The sequence below is a fragment of the Bos mutus genome, chromosome 14 (genome assembly GCF_027580195.1).
Source record: "Bos mutus isolate GX-2022 chromosome 14, NWIPB_WYAK_1.1, whole genome shotgun sequence".
In the NCBI taxonomy this organism is placed as follows: Eukaryota; Metazoa; Chordata; class Mammalia; order Artiodactyla; family Bovidae; genus Bos; species Bos mutus.
Window position 1 is genome coordinate 59023987 of NC_091630.1, and position 15589 is coordinate 59039575.

At 40.8% G+C, this 15589-nt stretch overlaps 1 protein-coding gene across 1 annotated transcript in view; it reads right to left on the reverse strand.

The window, feature by feature from the left end:
* Positions 1–6672: 6672 nt before the first annotated feature.
* Positions 6673–15589, reverse strand: part of TGS1 (trimethylguanosine synthase 1) — a 28115-nt gene continuing 19198 nt past the window's right edge. Inside the window, exon 13 of the mRNA XM_070382392.1 lies at positions 6673–9399. Coding sequence (XP_070238493.1) covers positions 9277–9399 — 123 coding nt within the window. The 3' untranslated portion in view covers positions 6673–9276. The remainder of the gene's footprint in view (positions 9400–15589) is intronic.

Consider the following 15589-nt stretch of genomic DNA (forward strand, 5'->3'; position numbering starts at 1 on the left):
GACTGTCATCCAAAGCATCAGACAAGGTCACTTCACAAAGGGAAATGCAAGACCTTTCTGTGTGCTCATTACCACATTTGCTCTTGGGTTCAACACATGCTGGAGGCCGAATGTCTGGGCGCCTTGGTTGATGCAACATTAAGACACCCCTGCCCCTCAGAAGTCCAGTGCAATGAAAGTGGGCACACCTGTAAATCCTCTTTTTTAAAAGTTTTTTTTTGACCATTTTTAACGTATTTATTACATTTATTGAATTGTTCCTACCTTATTGTTTTTACTATTATTATTAAACTTTTAAATTTTGTACTGGAATATAGTCAATTAACAATGTTGGGATAGTTTCAGGTGGACAGTGAAGGGGCTCAGCCATACCTGTACATGTATCCATTCTCCTCCAAACTCTCCATCCATCCAGGCTGCCACATAACCTTGAACAGAGTCCCCTCTGCAGTAAGGCCTTCTTGGTTATCCATCTTAAATACAGCAGTGTGTACATGCCCATCCCAAACTCCCTAACTATTCCTTATCCCATCCTTTCCTCCGGCAACCATAAGTTTGTTCTCTAAGTCTGTGGGTCTGTTCCTGTTTTGTAAATAAGTTTGTTTGTATCATGACTTTCTACATTCCAAATAAAAGGGATATCACACAATGTTTCTGCTTCTCTGTCTGACTTATTCAGTGTAACAGTTTCGAGGTCCACCCATGTTGTGATTATGATTTTTTGGCTATGAGCCATGTGGGATCTTAGCTCCCCTAGCAGGGATCGAACATAAACCCCAGCACTGATAGGTCAAGTCTTACCCACTGGGCAGCTAGTGAGTGAAGTGAAAGTTGCTCAGTGGTGTCCGACTCTTTGAGACCCCATGGACTGTCCATGGAATTCTCTAGGCCAGAATATTGGAATGGGTAGACTTTCCCTTCTCCAGGGGATCTTCCCAACCCAGGGATCGAACCCAGGTTTCTCATACTGCAGGTGGATTCTTTAACAGCTAAGCCACAAGAGAAGCCCAAGAATACTGGAGTGGGTAGCCTATCCCTTCTCCAGGGGATCTTCCCAACCCAGGAATCAAACCGGGGTTTCCTGCATTGCAGGCGGATTCTTTACCAACTGAGCTATCAGGGCAGCTAGGGAAATTCCTGAATTTTAAAGTAAGCTTACACTTATAGAAAAGTTGCAGGTACCATGCATGAGTGCATGCTAAGTTGCTTCAGCTGTGTCTGACTCTGTGCGATCCCATGGACTGTAGCCCATCAGGCTCTTCTGTCCATGGGATTTCCCAGGCAAGAATAGTGGGATGGATTGCCATTTCTTTCTCCAGGGGATCTTCCCGACCCAGGGATCAAACCTGAGTCTCTTCTGTCTTCTGTATTGGCAGGCTTTACTGCTAGTGCCACCTGGGAAGCCCTGCAGGTATTATACAAAGACTTTTTCCTCTAATCAGTTTAAGAGGAGGGTGAAAAAGTTGGCTTAAAACTCAACATTCAGAAAATGAAGATCATGGCATCCAGTCTCATCACTTCATGGCAAGTAGATGAGGAATGGAAACAGTGAGAGACTATTTTTTGGGGCTCCAAAATCACTGCAGATGGTGACTGCAGCCATGAAATTAAAAGAAGCTTGCTCCTTGGAAGAAAAGCTATGACCAACCTAGACAGCATGTTAAAAAGCAGAGACATTACTTTGCCAACAAAGGTCTGTCTAGTCAAAGCCATGGTTTTCCCAATAGTCATGTATGGATATGAGAGTGGGACTATAAAGAAAGCTGAGCACCAAAGAACTGATGCTTCTGACTGTGGTGTTGGACTCTTGAGAGTCCCCTGGACTGCAAGGAGATCCAACCAGTCCATCCTAAAGGAGACCAGTCCTGGGTGTTCATTGGAAGGACTAATGCTGAAGCTGAAACTCCAATACTTTGGCCACCTGATGTGAAGAACTGACTCAATGGAAAAGAATGTTGGGAAAGATTGAGGGCAGGAGAAGGGGAAGACAGAGGATGAGATGGTTGGATGGCATTGCTGATGCAATGGACATAAGTTTGAGTAAGCTCCAGGAGTCGGTGACGGACAGAGAAGCCTGGTGTGCTTCCCTCGGTCACAAAGAGTTGGACACAGATGAGCGACTGACTGAATCAGTTTAAGCCAAGTTGCTGACCTGTTGTCCCTTCTGTAATAACCATGTTTTTACATTCTGGGGTATCTGAGGCTTTGCTCACCCTAGAGAGTCTGCCCACCCAGGGTAGCCAGTTCCTAGAGGTAACAGCTTGCCAAGGAGAGGCTTTTCAGTGCAGACCAACCAACCCAGAGTCCACACTCACATCTCTGACGCTCAGGCCCTTGCCACCTGCCCTAATCACCAGGGCCAAGAACCAGACAGCCAGGGGAGGCCCTGGCCCCAAGCCCTCCAACAGGATTCAAACTGGCACATTACATCTTCCAGTAAGTGTCTTCTTTGCAAAGATCACAGAGCTGGTATGTATGTTAGATGAGTTTGTCCACATACAGCACTGAGAGCCCTCTCCACCCATGTGAGCCCCACAGTATTCCGTCTTACCATGGTTGGAGTCAGCCACGTGGGGCTGTGTCCCTGCGGAGAGGATACCTTGTGCTGATGTCAAGTTTTCTCTGCTTGGCTGCCCGTGATGATCTAGGGCTGGGCTGGCAAATGGCTCTTCCTGCATCCAGGAAGCGACGCAGGTAAGACCATGTTAAACGTTGTGGTTGTTCAATCTCTAAGTCATGTCCAACTCTTTGAGACCCTGTGGACTGTGGCCCACAGGCTCCTCTGTCTATGGGATTTCCCAGGCAAGAATACTGGAGTGGGTTGCCATTTCCTCCTCCAGGGGATCTTCCCGACCCAGGGATTGAACCTGTGTCTCCTGCATTGGCAGGCAGATTCTTTACCCCTGAGCCACCTGAGAAGTCTTATGACAGGGCAGATGGGACTATACTGGTTGGCTTTGACTACTTGGGGCCCACTCTGAGAACAGGGATGAGGAATCATTAGCACAAATCATAGCGCAGAAACTCAGACCCTTTAGGAATGACTGGTAGGTTGGCAACCACTAATCATATCCTCTGTGATGGAGCATGATTATTGACCCCAAACCATGTGATACTGTACTTCACAGGGCAGTTTAGGGAGCATCAAGGCAGAGTTTAAACTGAAACACTCCAAGTCCACCTTGCCCTTAGCACTGATTGACTTGGGTAGGGGTCTTAATTCAAGTACTGTCTCTAGACCCTTGACTCCACTTCAGGAACTGACTGTTGGATCTGGGTTTAAAAGACCCAGATTGCAGTTTCTCAGATTCCATTCTACTGCTTCTACAGAAGGCAGGAATGATGAATAGCCAGTGAAGGAGTGAACTGTTTTACCCTAACAGCCTGGCATGGATGTTACTATTTTTAAGTTGTTAACTGACTAGCTATAAACTGTCATCTTAAGGCCGCATTTATTGGTGTGATCATCTCCAAAGTCTTGCAGTACCTGCCACATTTAATAAATGATAATAAGAATAAATGTATTTCTTCTGTCTGCATACTATTTGTATTTCCTCATGTAAATTAATATCTAGATGCTTTTTTTAAAATTTACTAGAAAATCATTTGAAGAAAATGAAATTGAATGAAGAAAGCCTATGCCTTAAAACAGTTAGTGGTTCTGCTTTCCCTTAGAAGGGGTTTCCCAGAACGCAAGTTCATCCCTCCTGGAATCTGAGCTCTTCATTACCTCCCAGGGAGAGGCTGTCAGGCCTGGAAGAATGCAGATCCATCCAAGCTCCACAGGAAGTCTAGGCTCAGGAACAAGCGGCTGAAACAGTTTTAAAACAGCAATCTCCAGCGTATACATTTACTATTTTTAATCTCAGTTATATAATTCTTAATTATTTAAAGGATTAAAAAATTTTAAATATACTTGTCGGGCCAATTGAACTAGAACCACCGTAATTTGGACTAGCTGAGTACTGGCTTATCTGAAATACTGTGAAAGACCAATCTCTGTATTTCCAGTTGGAAGGAGGAGGAAGAATGTTTAGTGTTTCACCCTGTGCTGTAAAATGTAAACCCGGTCATTTCACTTTCCAGCTTGAAGTCCTATGACTGCCTATCACCTAAGAAAGAAATCTAAATTCCTAAGCATTTTAGATTTAATTATAAGGGACCAAAAGCCTCAAAATGAAAAAAAAAAGTGTTCTTTTTTGTTCTCCAGAAGTCTAGATCAGCACTATTTAAACGGGAGCCAGTAGCATTCAGGCTCAAGTGGCTGTAGCTGATACAAATTGAGATGTACTGAAAGTTTAAAACACACATTGGATGTTGAAAACCTAGTAAGAAAAAAGGTAAAATGTTCCATTACTAATTTTTTAAATATCATTTACAAGTTCATGTATTTTCAATAAAGTTAATTTCACCTGTTTGTTCCTACCTTTAAAGTAGCTACTAGAAAATTTTACAATTACACTTGTGCTTCATATTATTTTTCTGTTGAACAGTGTGGACTTAGATGATTCCCACGGACGTTCTTCAGCATTTCCACTAGGCATCCTGTTTAGTCTGAGTGCCTCCTGCATTAAAAAAAAAATTTTATTTCACTGTGACGGGTGTTAGTTGCAGCATATGGGATCTTTAGCCATGGCATACAAACTCGTGGTTGCAGCACGTGCAATCTAGTTCCTTGACCAGGGACTGAACCTGAGCCCCCTGCATTGGGAACAGAGTCAGGCACTGCACCATCAGTGAAGTTCCACTTTCTCCATTTAAAGCTGGGGATTGACCTACTCTCTTGCAGAAAAGATGGTTTTGTGTCTACAGGGACTCTAGACGCTGAGCGCCCTTGGGAAGATGCAGTAAGCAGCTGATGGCCCAGCGGGCTGTGCCTCCCACACCTCCTGGCTCTGCCTCTCCTCTGGGTCCTCTCACTGCCAGGCCAGGTGCACATCCCTTGACTGTGGGTGGAAGCTTCCTCCAGGTACCACAGAGAGCATTCGGGTCATCTGTGAATGTGAACAGCAAACACTGAACAAAAACAGGATTTGGGCAGTTCCTGTGCTGTGGCCAATAGAAATTTAGATGTTCTCATGTCATGGTCTAGTTGCTGTGGCTTCTTGAGATACCGTTTACATGGATTGTTGCTCGGAAGCTGCGATAGTTAGGACCCAGTGTGTAGATAATGCAAGGCTTCCCACTGTTTCTGGGGTGCAGCTGGGGCTCCCTTGCTCCTCCCAGGATACCAGGTCACGCTTCTGCAGCTCCTCCGGGGGTCTGACATTCATGGTAGCCTAAACATACTTGGGATTCCTTTGCCTTTGTGTCTTCTAAATGCTGATTCCTTTCCTAGAATGTCTTGTCCCAACTTGTTAACCTGGAAAACCACATGTATCCTCCTGCTGTCCCGAGGGCAGCCTTTCAAGACAGCAAACAGGCCAGGTCACACTTGCCGGCTCCTTGGGGACCATTTGACTCTGTTGTGTATGTTTAGTCACTAAGTTGTGTCCTACTCTTTTGTGACCCCACAGACTGTACCCAGCCAGGCTCCTATGTCTGTGTGATTTCCTAGGCAGGATTACTGCAGTGGGTTGCCATTTCCTTCTCCAGGGGATCTTCCTGACCCAGGGATTGAACCGATGTCTCCTGCACTGGTAGACAGACTCTTTACTACTAAGCCAACAAGGAAGCCCCTGTATCATCTTTGCCACGCATCATTCCACTGTTTCTGAGTGTATACATACCATTTTGGAAGTAAATGGATGCACTTTTAAAATATTAACATACAAATTTAAAAGCGATAGTGATTTTTTTCATTTTTGGCAACGTTTGAATTTCTTTTTCAAATAATTTTGCTTTTTAAAATTAGCTAAGTTAATAAAAAAGCTAACAGTACATATTGACACGACATGGCAGCATTATGATGGTAGCAGACAACTCCCAGAAGGTGGGGAAGCACTGGCTGAGCTGAAGTCTGGCCTGGGGCTGGTTAGACTGTGACCCTGACTGGTGAGGGTTATGGGGGCATTTCATGTTACTCCTTGCATTCCTGTAGAATTTCATCCAGAACTGTCTGGGTCTTCTTATAAAGATCCTGAGACAAGACAGTTTTTGTGCTTGTTTACCAACATTTTTATGACAGAAATTATTAAAAAATGAAAAGTTAGAGAATGAAAGCAAATATGAGCTCATGTACTAACTTTTTTCAATAAACCAACATCTAAGTGAACGTGTATTTTTCAGGGAATTAAAATTCAAAAATAAACTTATCAAGACAATTAAAAAAAACTGGAATAAAAAGATTAATGTTATTTAGGACACAGAAAAAAATAAAATACTTTCCAGAGTATTCTGCCAGAACAGCCTAACTCTGATACCAAAACTAAACAAGGCGCACACATACACGAAAAACATAAACAAAACAGAACAAAGTAAACTCTTCAAGCGAAATCATCAGTGAACTAAGATAATACAATATGATGAAGCAGGATTTAAAGACAAAATGCAGATGTGGTTTAGTAATTGGAAATTCCAAAAGTAATTTAGTATTTTATTAAATATGAACAAAAAACTCTAGGAAAGAAAAACAGTATCTTGAATTTTAATTCTACTGCAATAACATTCAAAAAAAACGCTTCTAACCTTTCATTGTAAAATAAAAAGCAAGGGAAAAAAACGCCATTATCATGACATTCCTGGTGTCCTAACCAACGCAACAGGAAAAGAATACTAGGAGGCATACATGTCAGCAAAGAGAATAACTCATGTAGATGTCATGACCCCTATTTAGAAAATCAAAGTGAAATGACGGAAAAGCTATCAGAACTATCAGAGTTCTGGCTGGATGTAAGGAAGAACTCAAAAGCTCTGTTTCACACACAAAATTCACTTGTTAGAAAATGTAACAACAAAAAAGATCCTATTCAAAATCAAACAAAAAGTGTGAAGCATCAAGCAATAAACATGGAAAAAAATATAGAAGATTTATACACTTAAAATGACACGTTACTGGAAGACATAAAAGATCAGAATAATGGAAGGACATTTCATACGTTTTTGGAGACGAAGATTCAATGCTGTGGAGGTATCAGTCTTTCTAAGCTGCAAATTAAAAATCCCAAAGGTTGGGGTTTTTAAAACAGACCTTGATAAATCCATGCTTATCTAAAAAAGTAAAAATGCTCAAGAAGAGCCAAGAAAAACTTAAGACACTAATAATAGAAGCCAATACTATCAACACATATAACAAAGACTACAGTAATCAAAAACATACGACACACACACAAAAACATATGGCATCAGAATGGATGAGTGATCAATGGAAAAAAAAATTTCACAAACAGAATATTACACACACACAAAGGTCAAACTTCAAATTGATGGAGAAATGTTAGTTCATTTGATAGTAAATGATGTAGCAATTAGCTATTCATTTGGTGAAAACATTAGATGCCTAACACATGTATTTTAGGTAATAAATGAAAAACTGCTCACACTTACTAGTTATCAGAACATGCAAATTAAAATAACTTTATTCAGACTGGTGACAGTAAGAAGTGAAAATATATGATGTTTTTGAGGCTGTGGGGAAAACCAGTCTATTTCATGCGTAGCTAATGAGAGTATACATTTCTGTAGGGCAACCTAACATGATACACTTAAAAAAATAACCATGACCTTTGACTTAAAAATTCCACTTCTAGGAACCTACGCTACTTAAAAATATACACTGCAGTACTATCTGCAACTGTAAAAACTGGAAACAATATGAGTTCATTGTTGGGTAATGGTTAAAGAAATTCTCATAGATTTGTATTATGTGACTGTTAGAAGACATATATGTATTTATGTGGAAAAGTTTGTAAGACATTAAAAACAAAAATCAATCCAATCCCACCCTACCCTACTGTGTGAGGACAAGGTTACACTGAACAGAGAAGTGTCTTAAAGGATACACACCAAAGTGTCAACAGTGATTGCCTTTGGGAAGAGGAGTGGAAATGTGAGCAATGGAGATGCAGAGGAAGGGTCAAGGCAGGGGAGGATGGTAGGGTAGGTGTGTTAACTTTGTATTTAAACTGTTGGAATATATATTCACTTTTATAAAAGTGTTTTTAAAAAGTTTCACAGTAAGAAGAAAAGACCAAAACGAGTTGGACTAGAACATGATTTGGCTTCTAAGGAAGATTTTGTTTGAACAACGGGGTTGCTTGATAAGTTCTTTGGACCACTGGCAATCTATCAGTGAGTCATTTTATAAGTCAGCTATATCTGTGCCATAAGCGGGCAGGCCTATTTTAACCCTGGTTAGGCTTCCTGTTCTATTTGCACACAGTCATGTATGTTCAGTAAGACAAATCAGTTTTAATATTAACAACATACAAGCATGGAAATGCATTGTGGACAAAGTATATGCATGAAAGGTTAAGTGACAAAAACTAAAAATAATTGGTGATTTTGGATATCTGCTTTTACCCCTCCTGTCTCCCACCCCAAGAGGCCAATAAGCATATTCTAGTGCTAAGAGCCATGTATAGAGCTGTGGATGACCAACGCTGCCATTGTTTAAAAAATGGCGACAAGTTTACGGTATAGACGCTAATGCTACCTGATGAAAAAGTATAAAAACCTAGAACGCTGACAGATTTTGATGGTGATTAAAAAGAAATTAATTTAATCCTTAATGATCAGTTCTACTGCTACCGTACTGCAAGGCAAACTTTGTGAAGTTTCAAGAGAACTAAAGTTAGCATTGCTGTATTCTCCAACCCAGTTGCTTTTTATTTATTTTTTTCTAATATTTACTGGAAATCCTCTACTTTATTTCAATCCCCTGGCTCCATCCCAGCCAAAGCCATGTTTTGTTTAATGTTTAATATGCCTGTATTATTTGGAAGATAAAGATCCCACATCCCCAGTGGGCAGAGAGCCCCATGTCCATGAATTCTGACCTACTTGTAAAAATGACCGAACACACATTTTAGATGAATAATTAAGAGACACATTTTCTTCCTCTGCTGACTGCTGTTTTAATAGAAAAAGAATATAAATTTTTACATTATAAAATGTATTTCATTTTTTCCCATAGAAACTTAAAAAACACTAACTATAAAATAAATGGATGCTTAAAGGCAAATTTCACATAGTACTGTACCAGTGAGGGAAAATGTGTATTTGGGCACAAATACCCACTAGACTCTGGGCACGAAACATCAGTGAGCACAGAGAGTAACTCCGGTGAATGATAATCTGACTGCTACATGATCTTTTGGTCTCTCTGTCCCACCTCACTTATGATTCAGAGGTTGATCTTCGGATCAGGTCCCCAAAATAAGCAGTGATTGTCTTCAACCTATTATTAAGAAAGTTTTGTTCTATTTCCACTTGCCCTCCAGGCCCAGCCAAGGATGCCACCTGAAAATGGAACAGAAGAAAGTCATACGCACATAAGCATGATTTCAAAATGAACCTTCCATTCAGATGCTTTATCAAGACAATACCACTCAGGCTTTTAAGACTTTCAAATAATGAGGCATCTCAAATGTTCACTGTCACTTTCCAGGTGAGTATTAGTGAAGTGTTTGGTGGCAGAAATACTTGTTGTTTCAGATACTTTTGACATTATGGGTAGGATCACAGTGCTATGTTATTGTATAAGACCTAATCTCTCCAAAGCCAGAAGTTACAGAACTTAGAGGAACAGAACCACATATCCTTCCCGAATATCAGGTTATTTATTAAGATAGAACATATCAGAGAGCGAGACAGACCTGTCCATCTCTCACGGGAGCTCCAGCTTCTGTGATCTGACTCTTGCTTCCTCGGTGGGCTCTGTGCTGTTCTCCCAGCTTGAATCACCTCCTCCACCTGCTGCTCTTGCGTGTGTATATTTTTAAGTCTCCCCTCCCCGCTTTACTGTGATTAAATATACTGCTCTTTTTGAGGTCTACTCGTATACGGTGACTGGCCCTGTTATTGAGAAGCTAAAAGTACCACCAACTCTTCATCTCCGAAGAGTTAACCTCAAAAGGATGCTTCACAAGAGCAATGCTTTACTACCCTAAGTCCTTACACAAAGTTTCATTTTAGTCCAGCATCTTTTGTCTAACCTCTCAGGTCTATTACTAGCAAATACACTCCCTTCTAACCATCACCAGAGACCAGTTTGTTGAGGGTGGCAGGGGGGTGAAGGGAAAGGGGGACAGAGTGGAAGCCTGGGAGTCAGAAACCTGGAGACAGGGAGTGGGGGAGAGAGGGCTTCCGGAGTCCCAGGGACTGCAGTCCTGTCCTTGTAACCGGAAACACTGCAGCTGTGTGTTCTGCACAGAGAGGTGCCGTCTGGAGACAGGGAGTAGGGGACAGAGGGCTCCCGGAGTCCCAGGGACTGGTTTGGAGGTGAGACATCTAATCTCAGTGGTATTACATGTGCTCCACCAGCTTCCAGCGGGAAGTAAAATTTACTGTGTATCATCAATGAGCATGTATTCTACAGTACTTCAACTTCTCCTTAGAAAAATGTCACAGATACAGAAATAGGGAAGAAGCAAAGGTCATTCCAGGGTACACGCTGAAAGAAAAAAAAGAGGCTGTCCCACTAGGAAAGTAACAATGTTGATATCAACCTCTTCCAGAGATGCAAAGAGATGGCTGTGTTTTTATCAATAGGGATAGATGGCAGCAGAAGCCAAACAGTACCTGCTACAACGAGAAGATGCACGTATACATCCCACTATTGACTAAAAAGGCATAAAGTAATTAAAGTAAAACTAGAAGTGAAAAATAGTGAAGTCATCTCAGAGCAGCAATTATCAGGAAGAAAGAAGTGTTTCGTTTTCTATTCTGATATCTTTGTGCCTAGGCAGTGTATTAAAAAGTAGAGACATCACTTTGCTGACAAAAGTCTGCATTGTCAAACATAGGGTTTTTTCAGTAGTCATGTATGGATGTGTGAGCTGGACAATAAAAAAGACTGAGCGCCAAAGAACTGATGACTTTGAACTATGGTGTTGGAGAAGACTCTTGAGAGTCCCCTGGACTGTAAGGAGATCCAACCAGTCAATCCTAAAGGAAATCAACCCTGAATATTTATTGGAAGGATTGATGCTAAAGCTGAAGCTTCAATACTTTGGCCACCTGTTGCAAAGAGCCAATTCATTAGAAAAGACCCTGATGCTGGGAAAGACTGAAGGCAGGAAGAGAAAGGGACAACAGAGGATGAAATGGTTTGATGCCATTGCGGACGCAATGGAAATGAGTTCGAGCAAATTCTGGGAGATGGTGAAGGCCAGGGAAGCCTGGCGTGCTGCAGTCCATGGGGTCACAAATAGCTGGACATGACTGAGCGACTAAACAACAGCAATCTTTGTGCCAGTCTGATTTTTCACGAGAAAGGGCAAATGAAGAATTTTGTCTTTAACCAATGAAAGGCGTATCGACTAGTATATTTAAAATATAATTGCTTCACAGTAATTTATCTATGAATTAAGATATAACTTAAGCACAGTATTTCTCCCATTCCTTTAAATAATGATTTACATAAAAAAAGTTGAGACTGGCAAAGCAGAAGTCTTCTCTGGGTGTGGGGTGGGGATTGAGAGGAAGAGGAAGGAAAGGAGAGACGAGGTGGGTAAAGAGAAGCGGCGCTGAGCTGAAACAGCAGCAAAAAATCTGCCGGAACAGGGAGAGCAGAGCACCCAGAGGCAAGCAGCAACATCTCAGTTCTACCCGTAACTTGCTCATCAATGCAGAAAGCCATTAAGATGAGGTTTGGCTTCCTAAATCTAAAAAGGAGGAATATTACCAATCTCTCTGAAAAGAGCACCCTGTAATTCATACACAGAATTACATTAAAATGAATCTGAGAAGGTAAGGTTTCCTGCACTTGGGGGTTTTGGGTAGAAAAAGGAATGAAGATGTCTTACATGGGAGTTTTTGAGGTCTATGACAGATTATTTTATTCAACAACTACTGAGTAAATGGCTTAAGGGTTTTTCTTCCAGGCAGTGGAGTGCACCAAAACCAAAACAAAACCAAAGGAAGCATTCGTGAATCTCTCATTCTAGCCAGGAGACTCAGACGATGGACAACTAAAGCAAGTATCAAAAACACCCACCTAGTGTTTAGCAAGAAATTTAAAACAGAATTAGTATGTTACTTTAAGTGTTCTATTTAAAAATGATTTCTAACCTTAGCCTTTTTGTGCTTTTAAAAGATATTTTCACAAGTACATACATTTTCAAGGTTAGAATTCTGGAGTTGAAATTGTAACTATGTAACTAAAAATTATGTAGTTCAAGGCAATAAATAATATTTTGTTTCAAGCAAACTTATTGCCATCAATTTACAGCTGTCTTTATTTTTCACTAGTAGGTTTAACTGACAAAATGTCATCTGGTTCCTTCCCCTTTTTTAAGTTTAATAAATTAAGAGGGGTGGGGTAAGGAGCGGGAGAGGAAGAGGAAGGAGGGAGGGGAGGGAAGGAAAGAAGTAAATTGATAAAAATCAGCAGTTCCCAATTACAGGCTATATTTTTGGTATTGGACCAAAATATACTACGATTACCAAAAGAAACGCCAGTCTGTTTGGACAGGAAGTACAACTAAGGACTGGACTCTCATGAACTCGACTTCATGTCAAGCATGCCACTCTGCTCTTTCTAAACCTTGCCGTACCATCTCTTCTCTCATTTAAAAAATCCTACATGTGGTCTACCTGTGGCTGATTCATGTGGATGGATGGCAGAAACCAATACAACAATGTCAAGCAAGCATCTTCCAATTAAAAATAAATTCAAAACGGAAGTTATTAAAATACATCAAACAGATTAAAATTGGGAGAAAAAATCCTATATGTGGATAATTTTAATTTTAAAAAGAAAAGCTGATTTCCTATAGTAATTTGATCCAAATTCAATACCAGTATAATGCATTTGAAATTTCAAGTTTTTTTTTTACTTTTATTATTCTCTAGTATCATTACGCCCTCTAGCGGTAGAATATGTGAATGAGCTAGCTACCAACTGCAATTCTGCCAGGTGTTGTGAAAATCAAAATCCAAGAAAAAAAGTTCACTTTGTCCTTGGGCAAGTGTTCATTTAGCTAGAAAAAATGTACTCACTCAAACTTTCGTGATAGTGAATTTCCTATTGTCATTCAAGTACCCAAATATCCCATCTAATGTTTCATAGAAGGATCATTTAGCCTCCTGTGAGACTAGTTATGATGTACAATTATTTTTTCTTAAAAAATTTTTTTTCCTTTTCTTGATGTGTAATATTTACATGCAAGAAAAACAGAATTATGGAATAGACTCAGCCTTATCTTGGAATCTAGAACTGAGTCACATGAATAGCAGATGTTAGGTTTAATATTCAGTTTGATATAAAAATACATAAAGCCAGGAGAGAGTGCTTTTTCTTTCTCCTGTCATAGCACACACTACCTGAGAGACCTGATGTTTAGACACAAAGTCTCACCAGTAGATGACAAGCACCAAGATCTAAGATTATCCCCTTAAAACTCAGAGGAGAACTGATTTGTTCATTCTGTTTCCTCTTCTTTTAACCCAGAGAATCTCACTTCTGGCTGCACATGACAATCACTTGGGGTATTTTAAAAATTCATGTGTGGGCCTCATCCTAGAAAATAAACTGGAGAGAATCTTCCCCAGTAGATTTGAGTATCAGTAGTTTAAAAAAGCTACTCAGTGACAACTGTACCAAGAAGAAAACAGGAGAACATCTTCAAGACACTGAATTTAGCAATCGTTTCTGGAGATGACATCAAAAGCACAGGCAACAAACAAAAAAATTAGCTAAGCTGAACTTCATCAAAATGAAAACATTTTGTGCATTAGAAGGCATTACTGAGAGAGTAAAGGGGGACTTCCCTGGTGAGCCAGTCCCTAGGACCCTGCACCCTCACTGCAGGGAGCTCAGGTTCAGTCCCTGGTTGGGGAACGAAGATCCCCCAGGCTGTGCGGTGTGGCCAGAACAAGAGTAACAAAAAACACTTCTGAGGCAACCCATGGGATGAGAGAAAAAACTGGGAAAGCATATATCCAATAAAGGGTTAATACCCAGAAGACACACACATGAAAAGACGCTCAGCATCACTTAGGAAAGCACAAGCTAAAAGCACAGTGAGGTACTGTTCCATACCCACTAGGATAGTTATTACCAAACAAAATAACAAATGTTACTGAGACGGTGGGCAAGCTGGAACTCTTGTGACTACTGTTGGGAATGTAAAATCGTTCTGCTGCTGTGGAGAACAGTCCAAAACCCAAAAATAGAATCACCATCTGATCCAGCTGCTCCATTTGTGGGTATATAACCAAGAAAGCCGAAAGCAAGGACTTGACCAGATGCGTGTACACCCGTGTTCATGGTGGCATTATCCACAGCAGTCAAAAGGCGGAAACAACCCTGAATGTCCGCAGACGGGTAACAGGATGAACAAAACGCGTGTGCATACAACAGACTGTCATTCAGCCTTAAAAATAAAGGAAGATTCTGACACACGCTACAACACAGATGAACCTTAAGGACAGTATACTAAGTGAAAACAGCCAGACACAGAAGGACAAATATCGTATGGCTCCACTCACTGAGGCATATACGAGCAGTCAGATTTACAGACACAGCGGGTAGAAGGCGGGCGCTGGGGGCAGTGGTGGACGGGTGTGGAATCAGTCTGTGATGGGTACAGAGCTGCAGTGTCAGAAAACAGAAAAGTCCCGAGGCACATGGTGCTGACAGCTGTCCCACAACACGAATGTATTTAACGCTCCTGGACCGTATGCTTCAGAGTGATTTAGGGTGAATTTTGTCATGAATGTTCTACTACAATTAAAAAAAAAAAAGAAGCTATTCAGGTGATTTAATTTGCAGCCAGATCTGAAACCCAGCATTCCAAAGATTAAGCAGATGAAGCAAAGATGGGAAAGTGTAACAAACAAACACAAGAACATGTTCAGTACGTAAGTGTTACCGGTTAGTAGAGGAGAAGAGAAAAATCTGCAATCTGGAATGTGTGTTTATAAACTAGATTCTGTCATTTTACAGTTTTGGGGGGGCGGGGGTGGTGTTTGCACCTCATGGCTTGTGGGATCTTAGTGCCCTGATCAGGGACGGAACCTGTGCCCTCTGCGGCGGCAGCAGTCTTAGCCACTGGACCGCTAGGGAAGTCCCCGGTTTACAAATACTAAAGATGTCCATTTTCCCCTCTAGGGAAATCGTGACATCTTTACCTACTGTTCTTCTTCCAAATCTTAGTAATGTTTACATTCTTTCCACAGTAACTTTATGGCAGGATCTTCTGAGTAACAGACACAAGAATTTTTGAAGATTTATGGGCTGGAGGGACTGTGAAAACTGGTTTACTTATTTCATTTATTCTTCAAAAAACACATTAGATGGGATAGAAAGAATTTATATATGTGAGGAATGAAGAACAGACAGAAGTAATCTCCCAGAAGGGAAAAGGAGACAAAACACCAGAAAATACAGTTATGGGACATTAACTTTCATGTAATACATGTCCTGATAAAGAGAAAAAGATGGTGAGAACATAGCTGAATAAATAATGGAGATAATTTCAGAGTT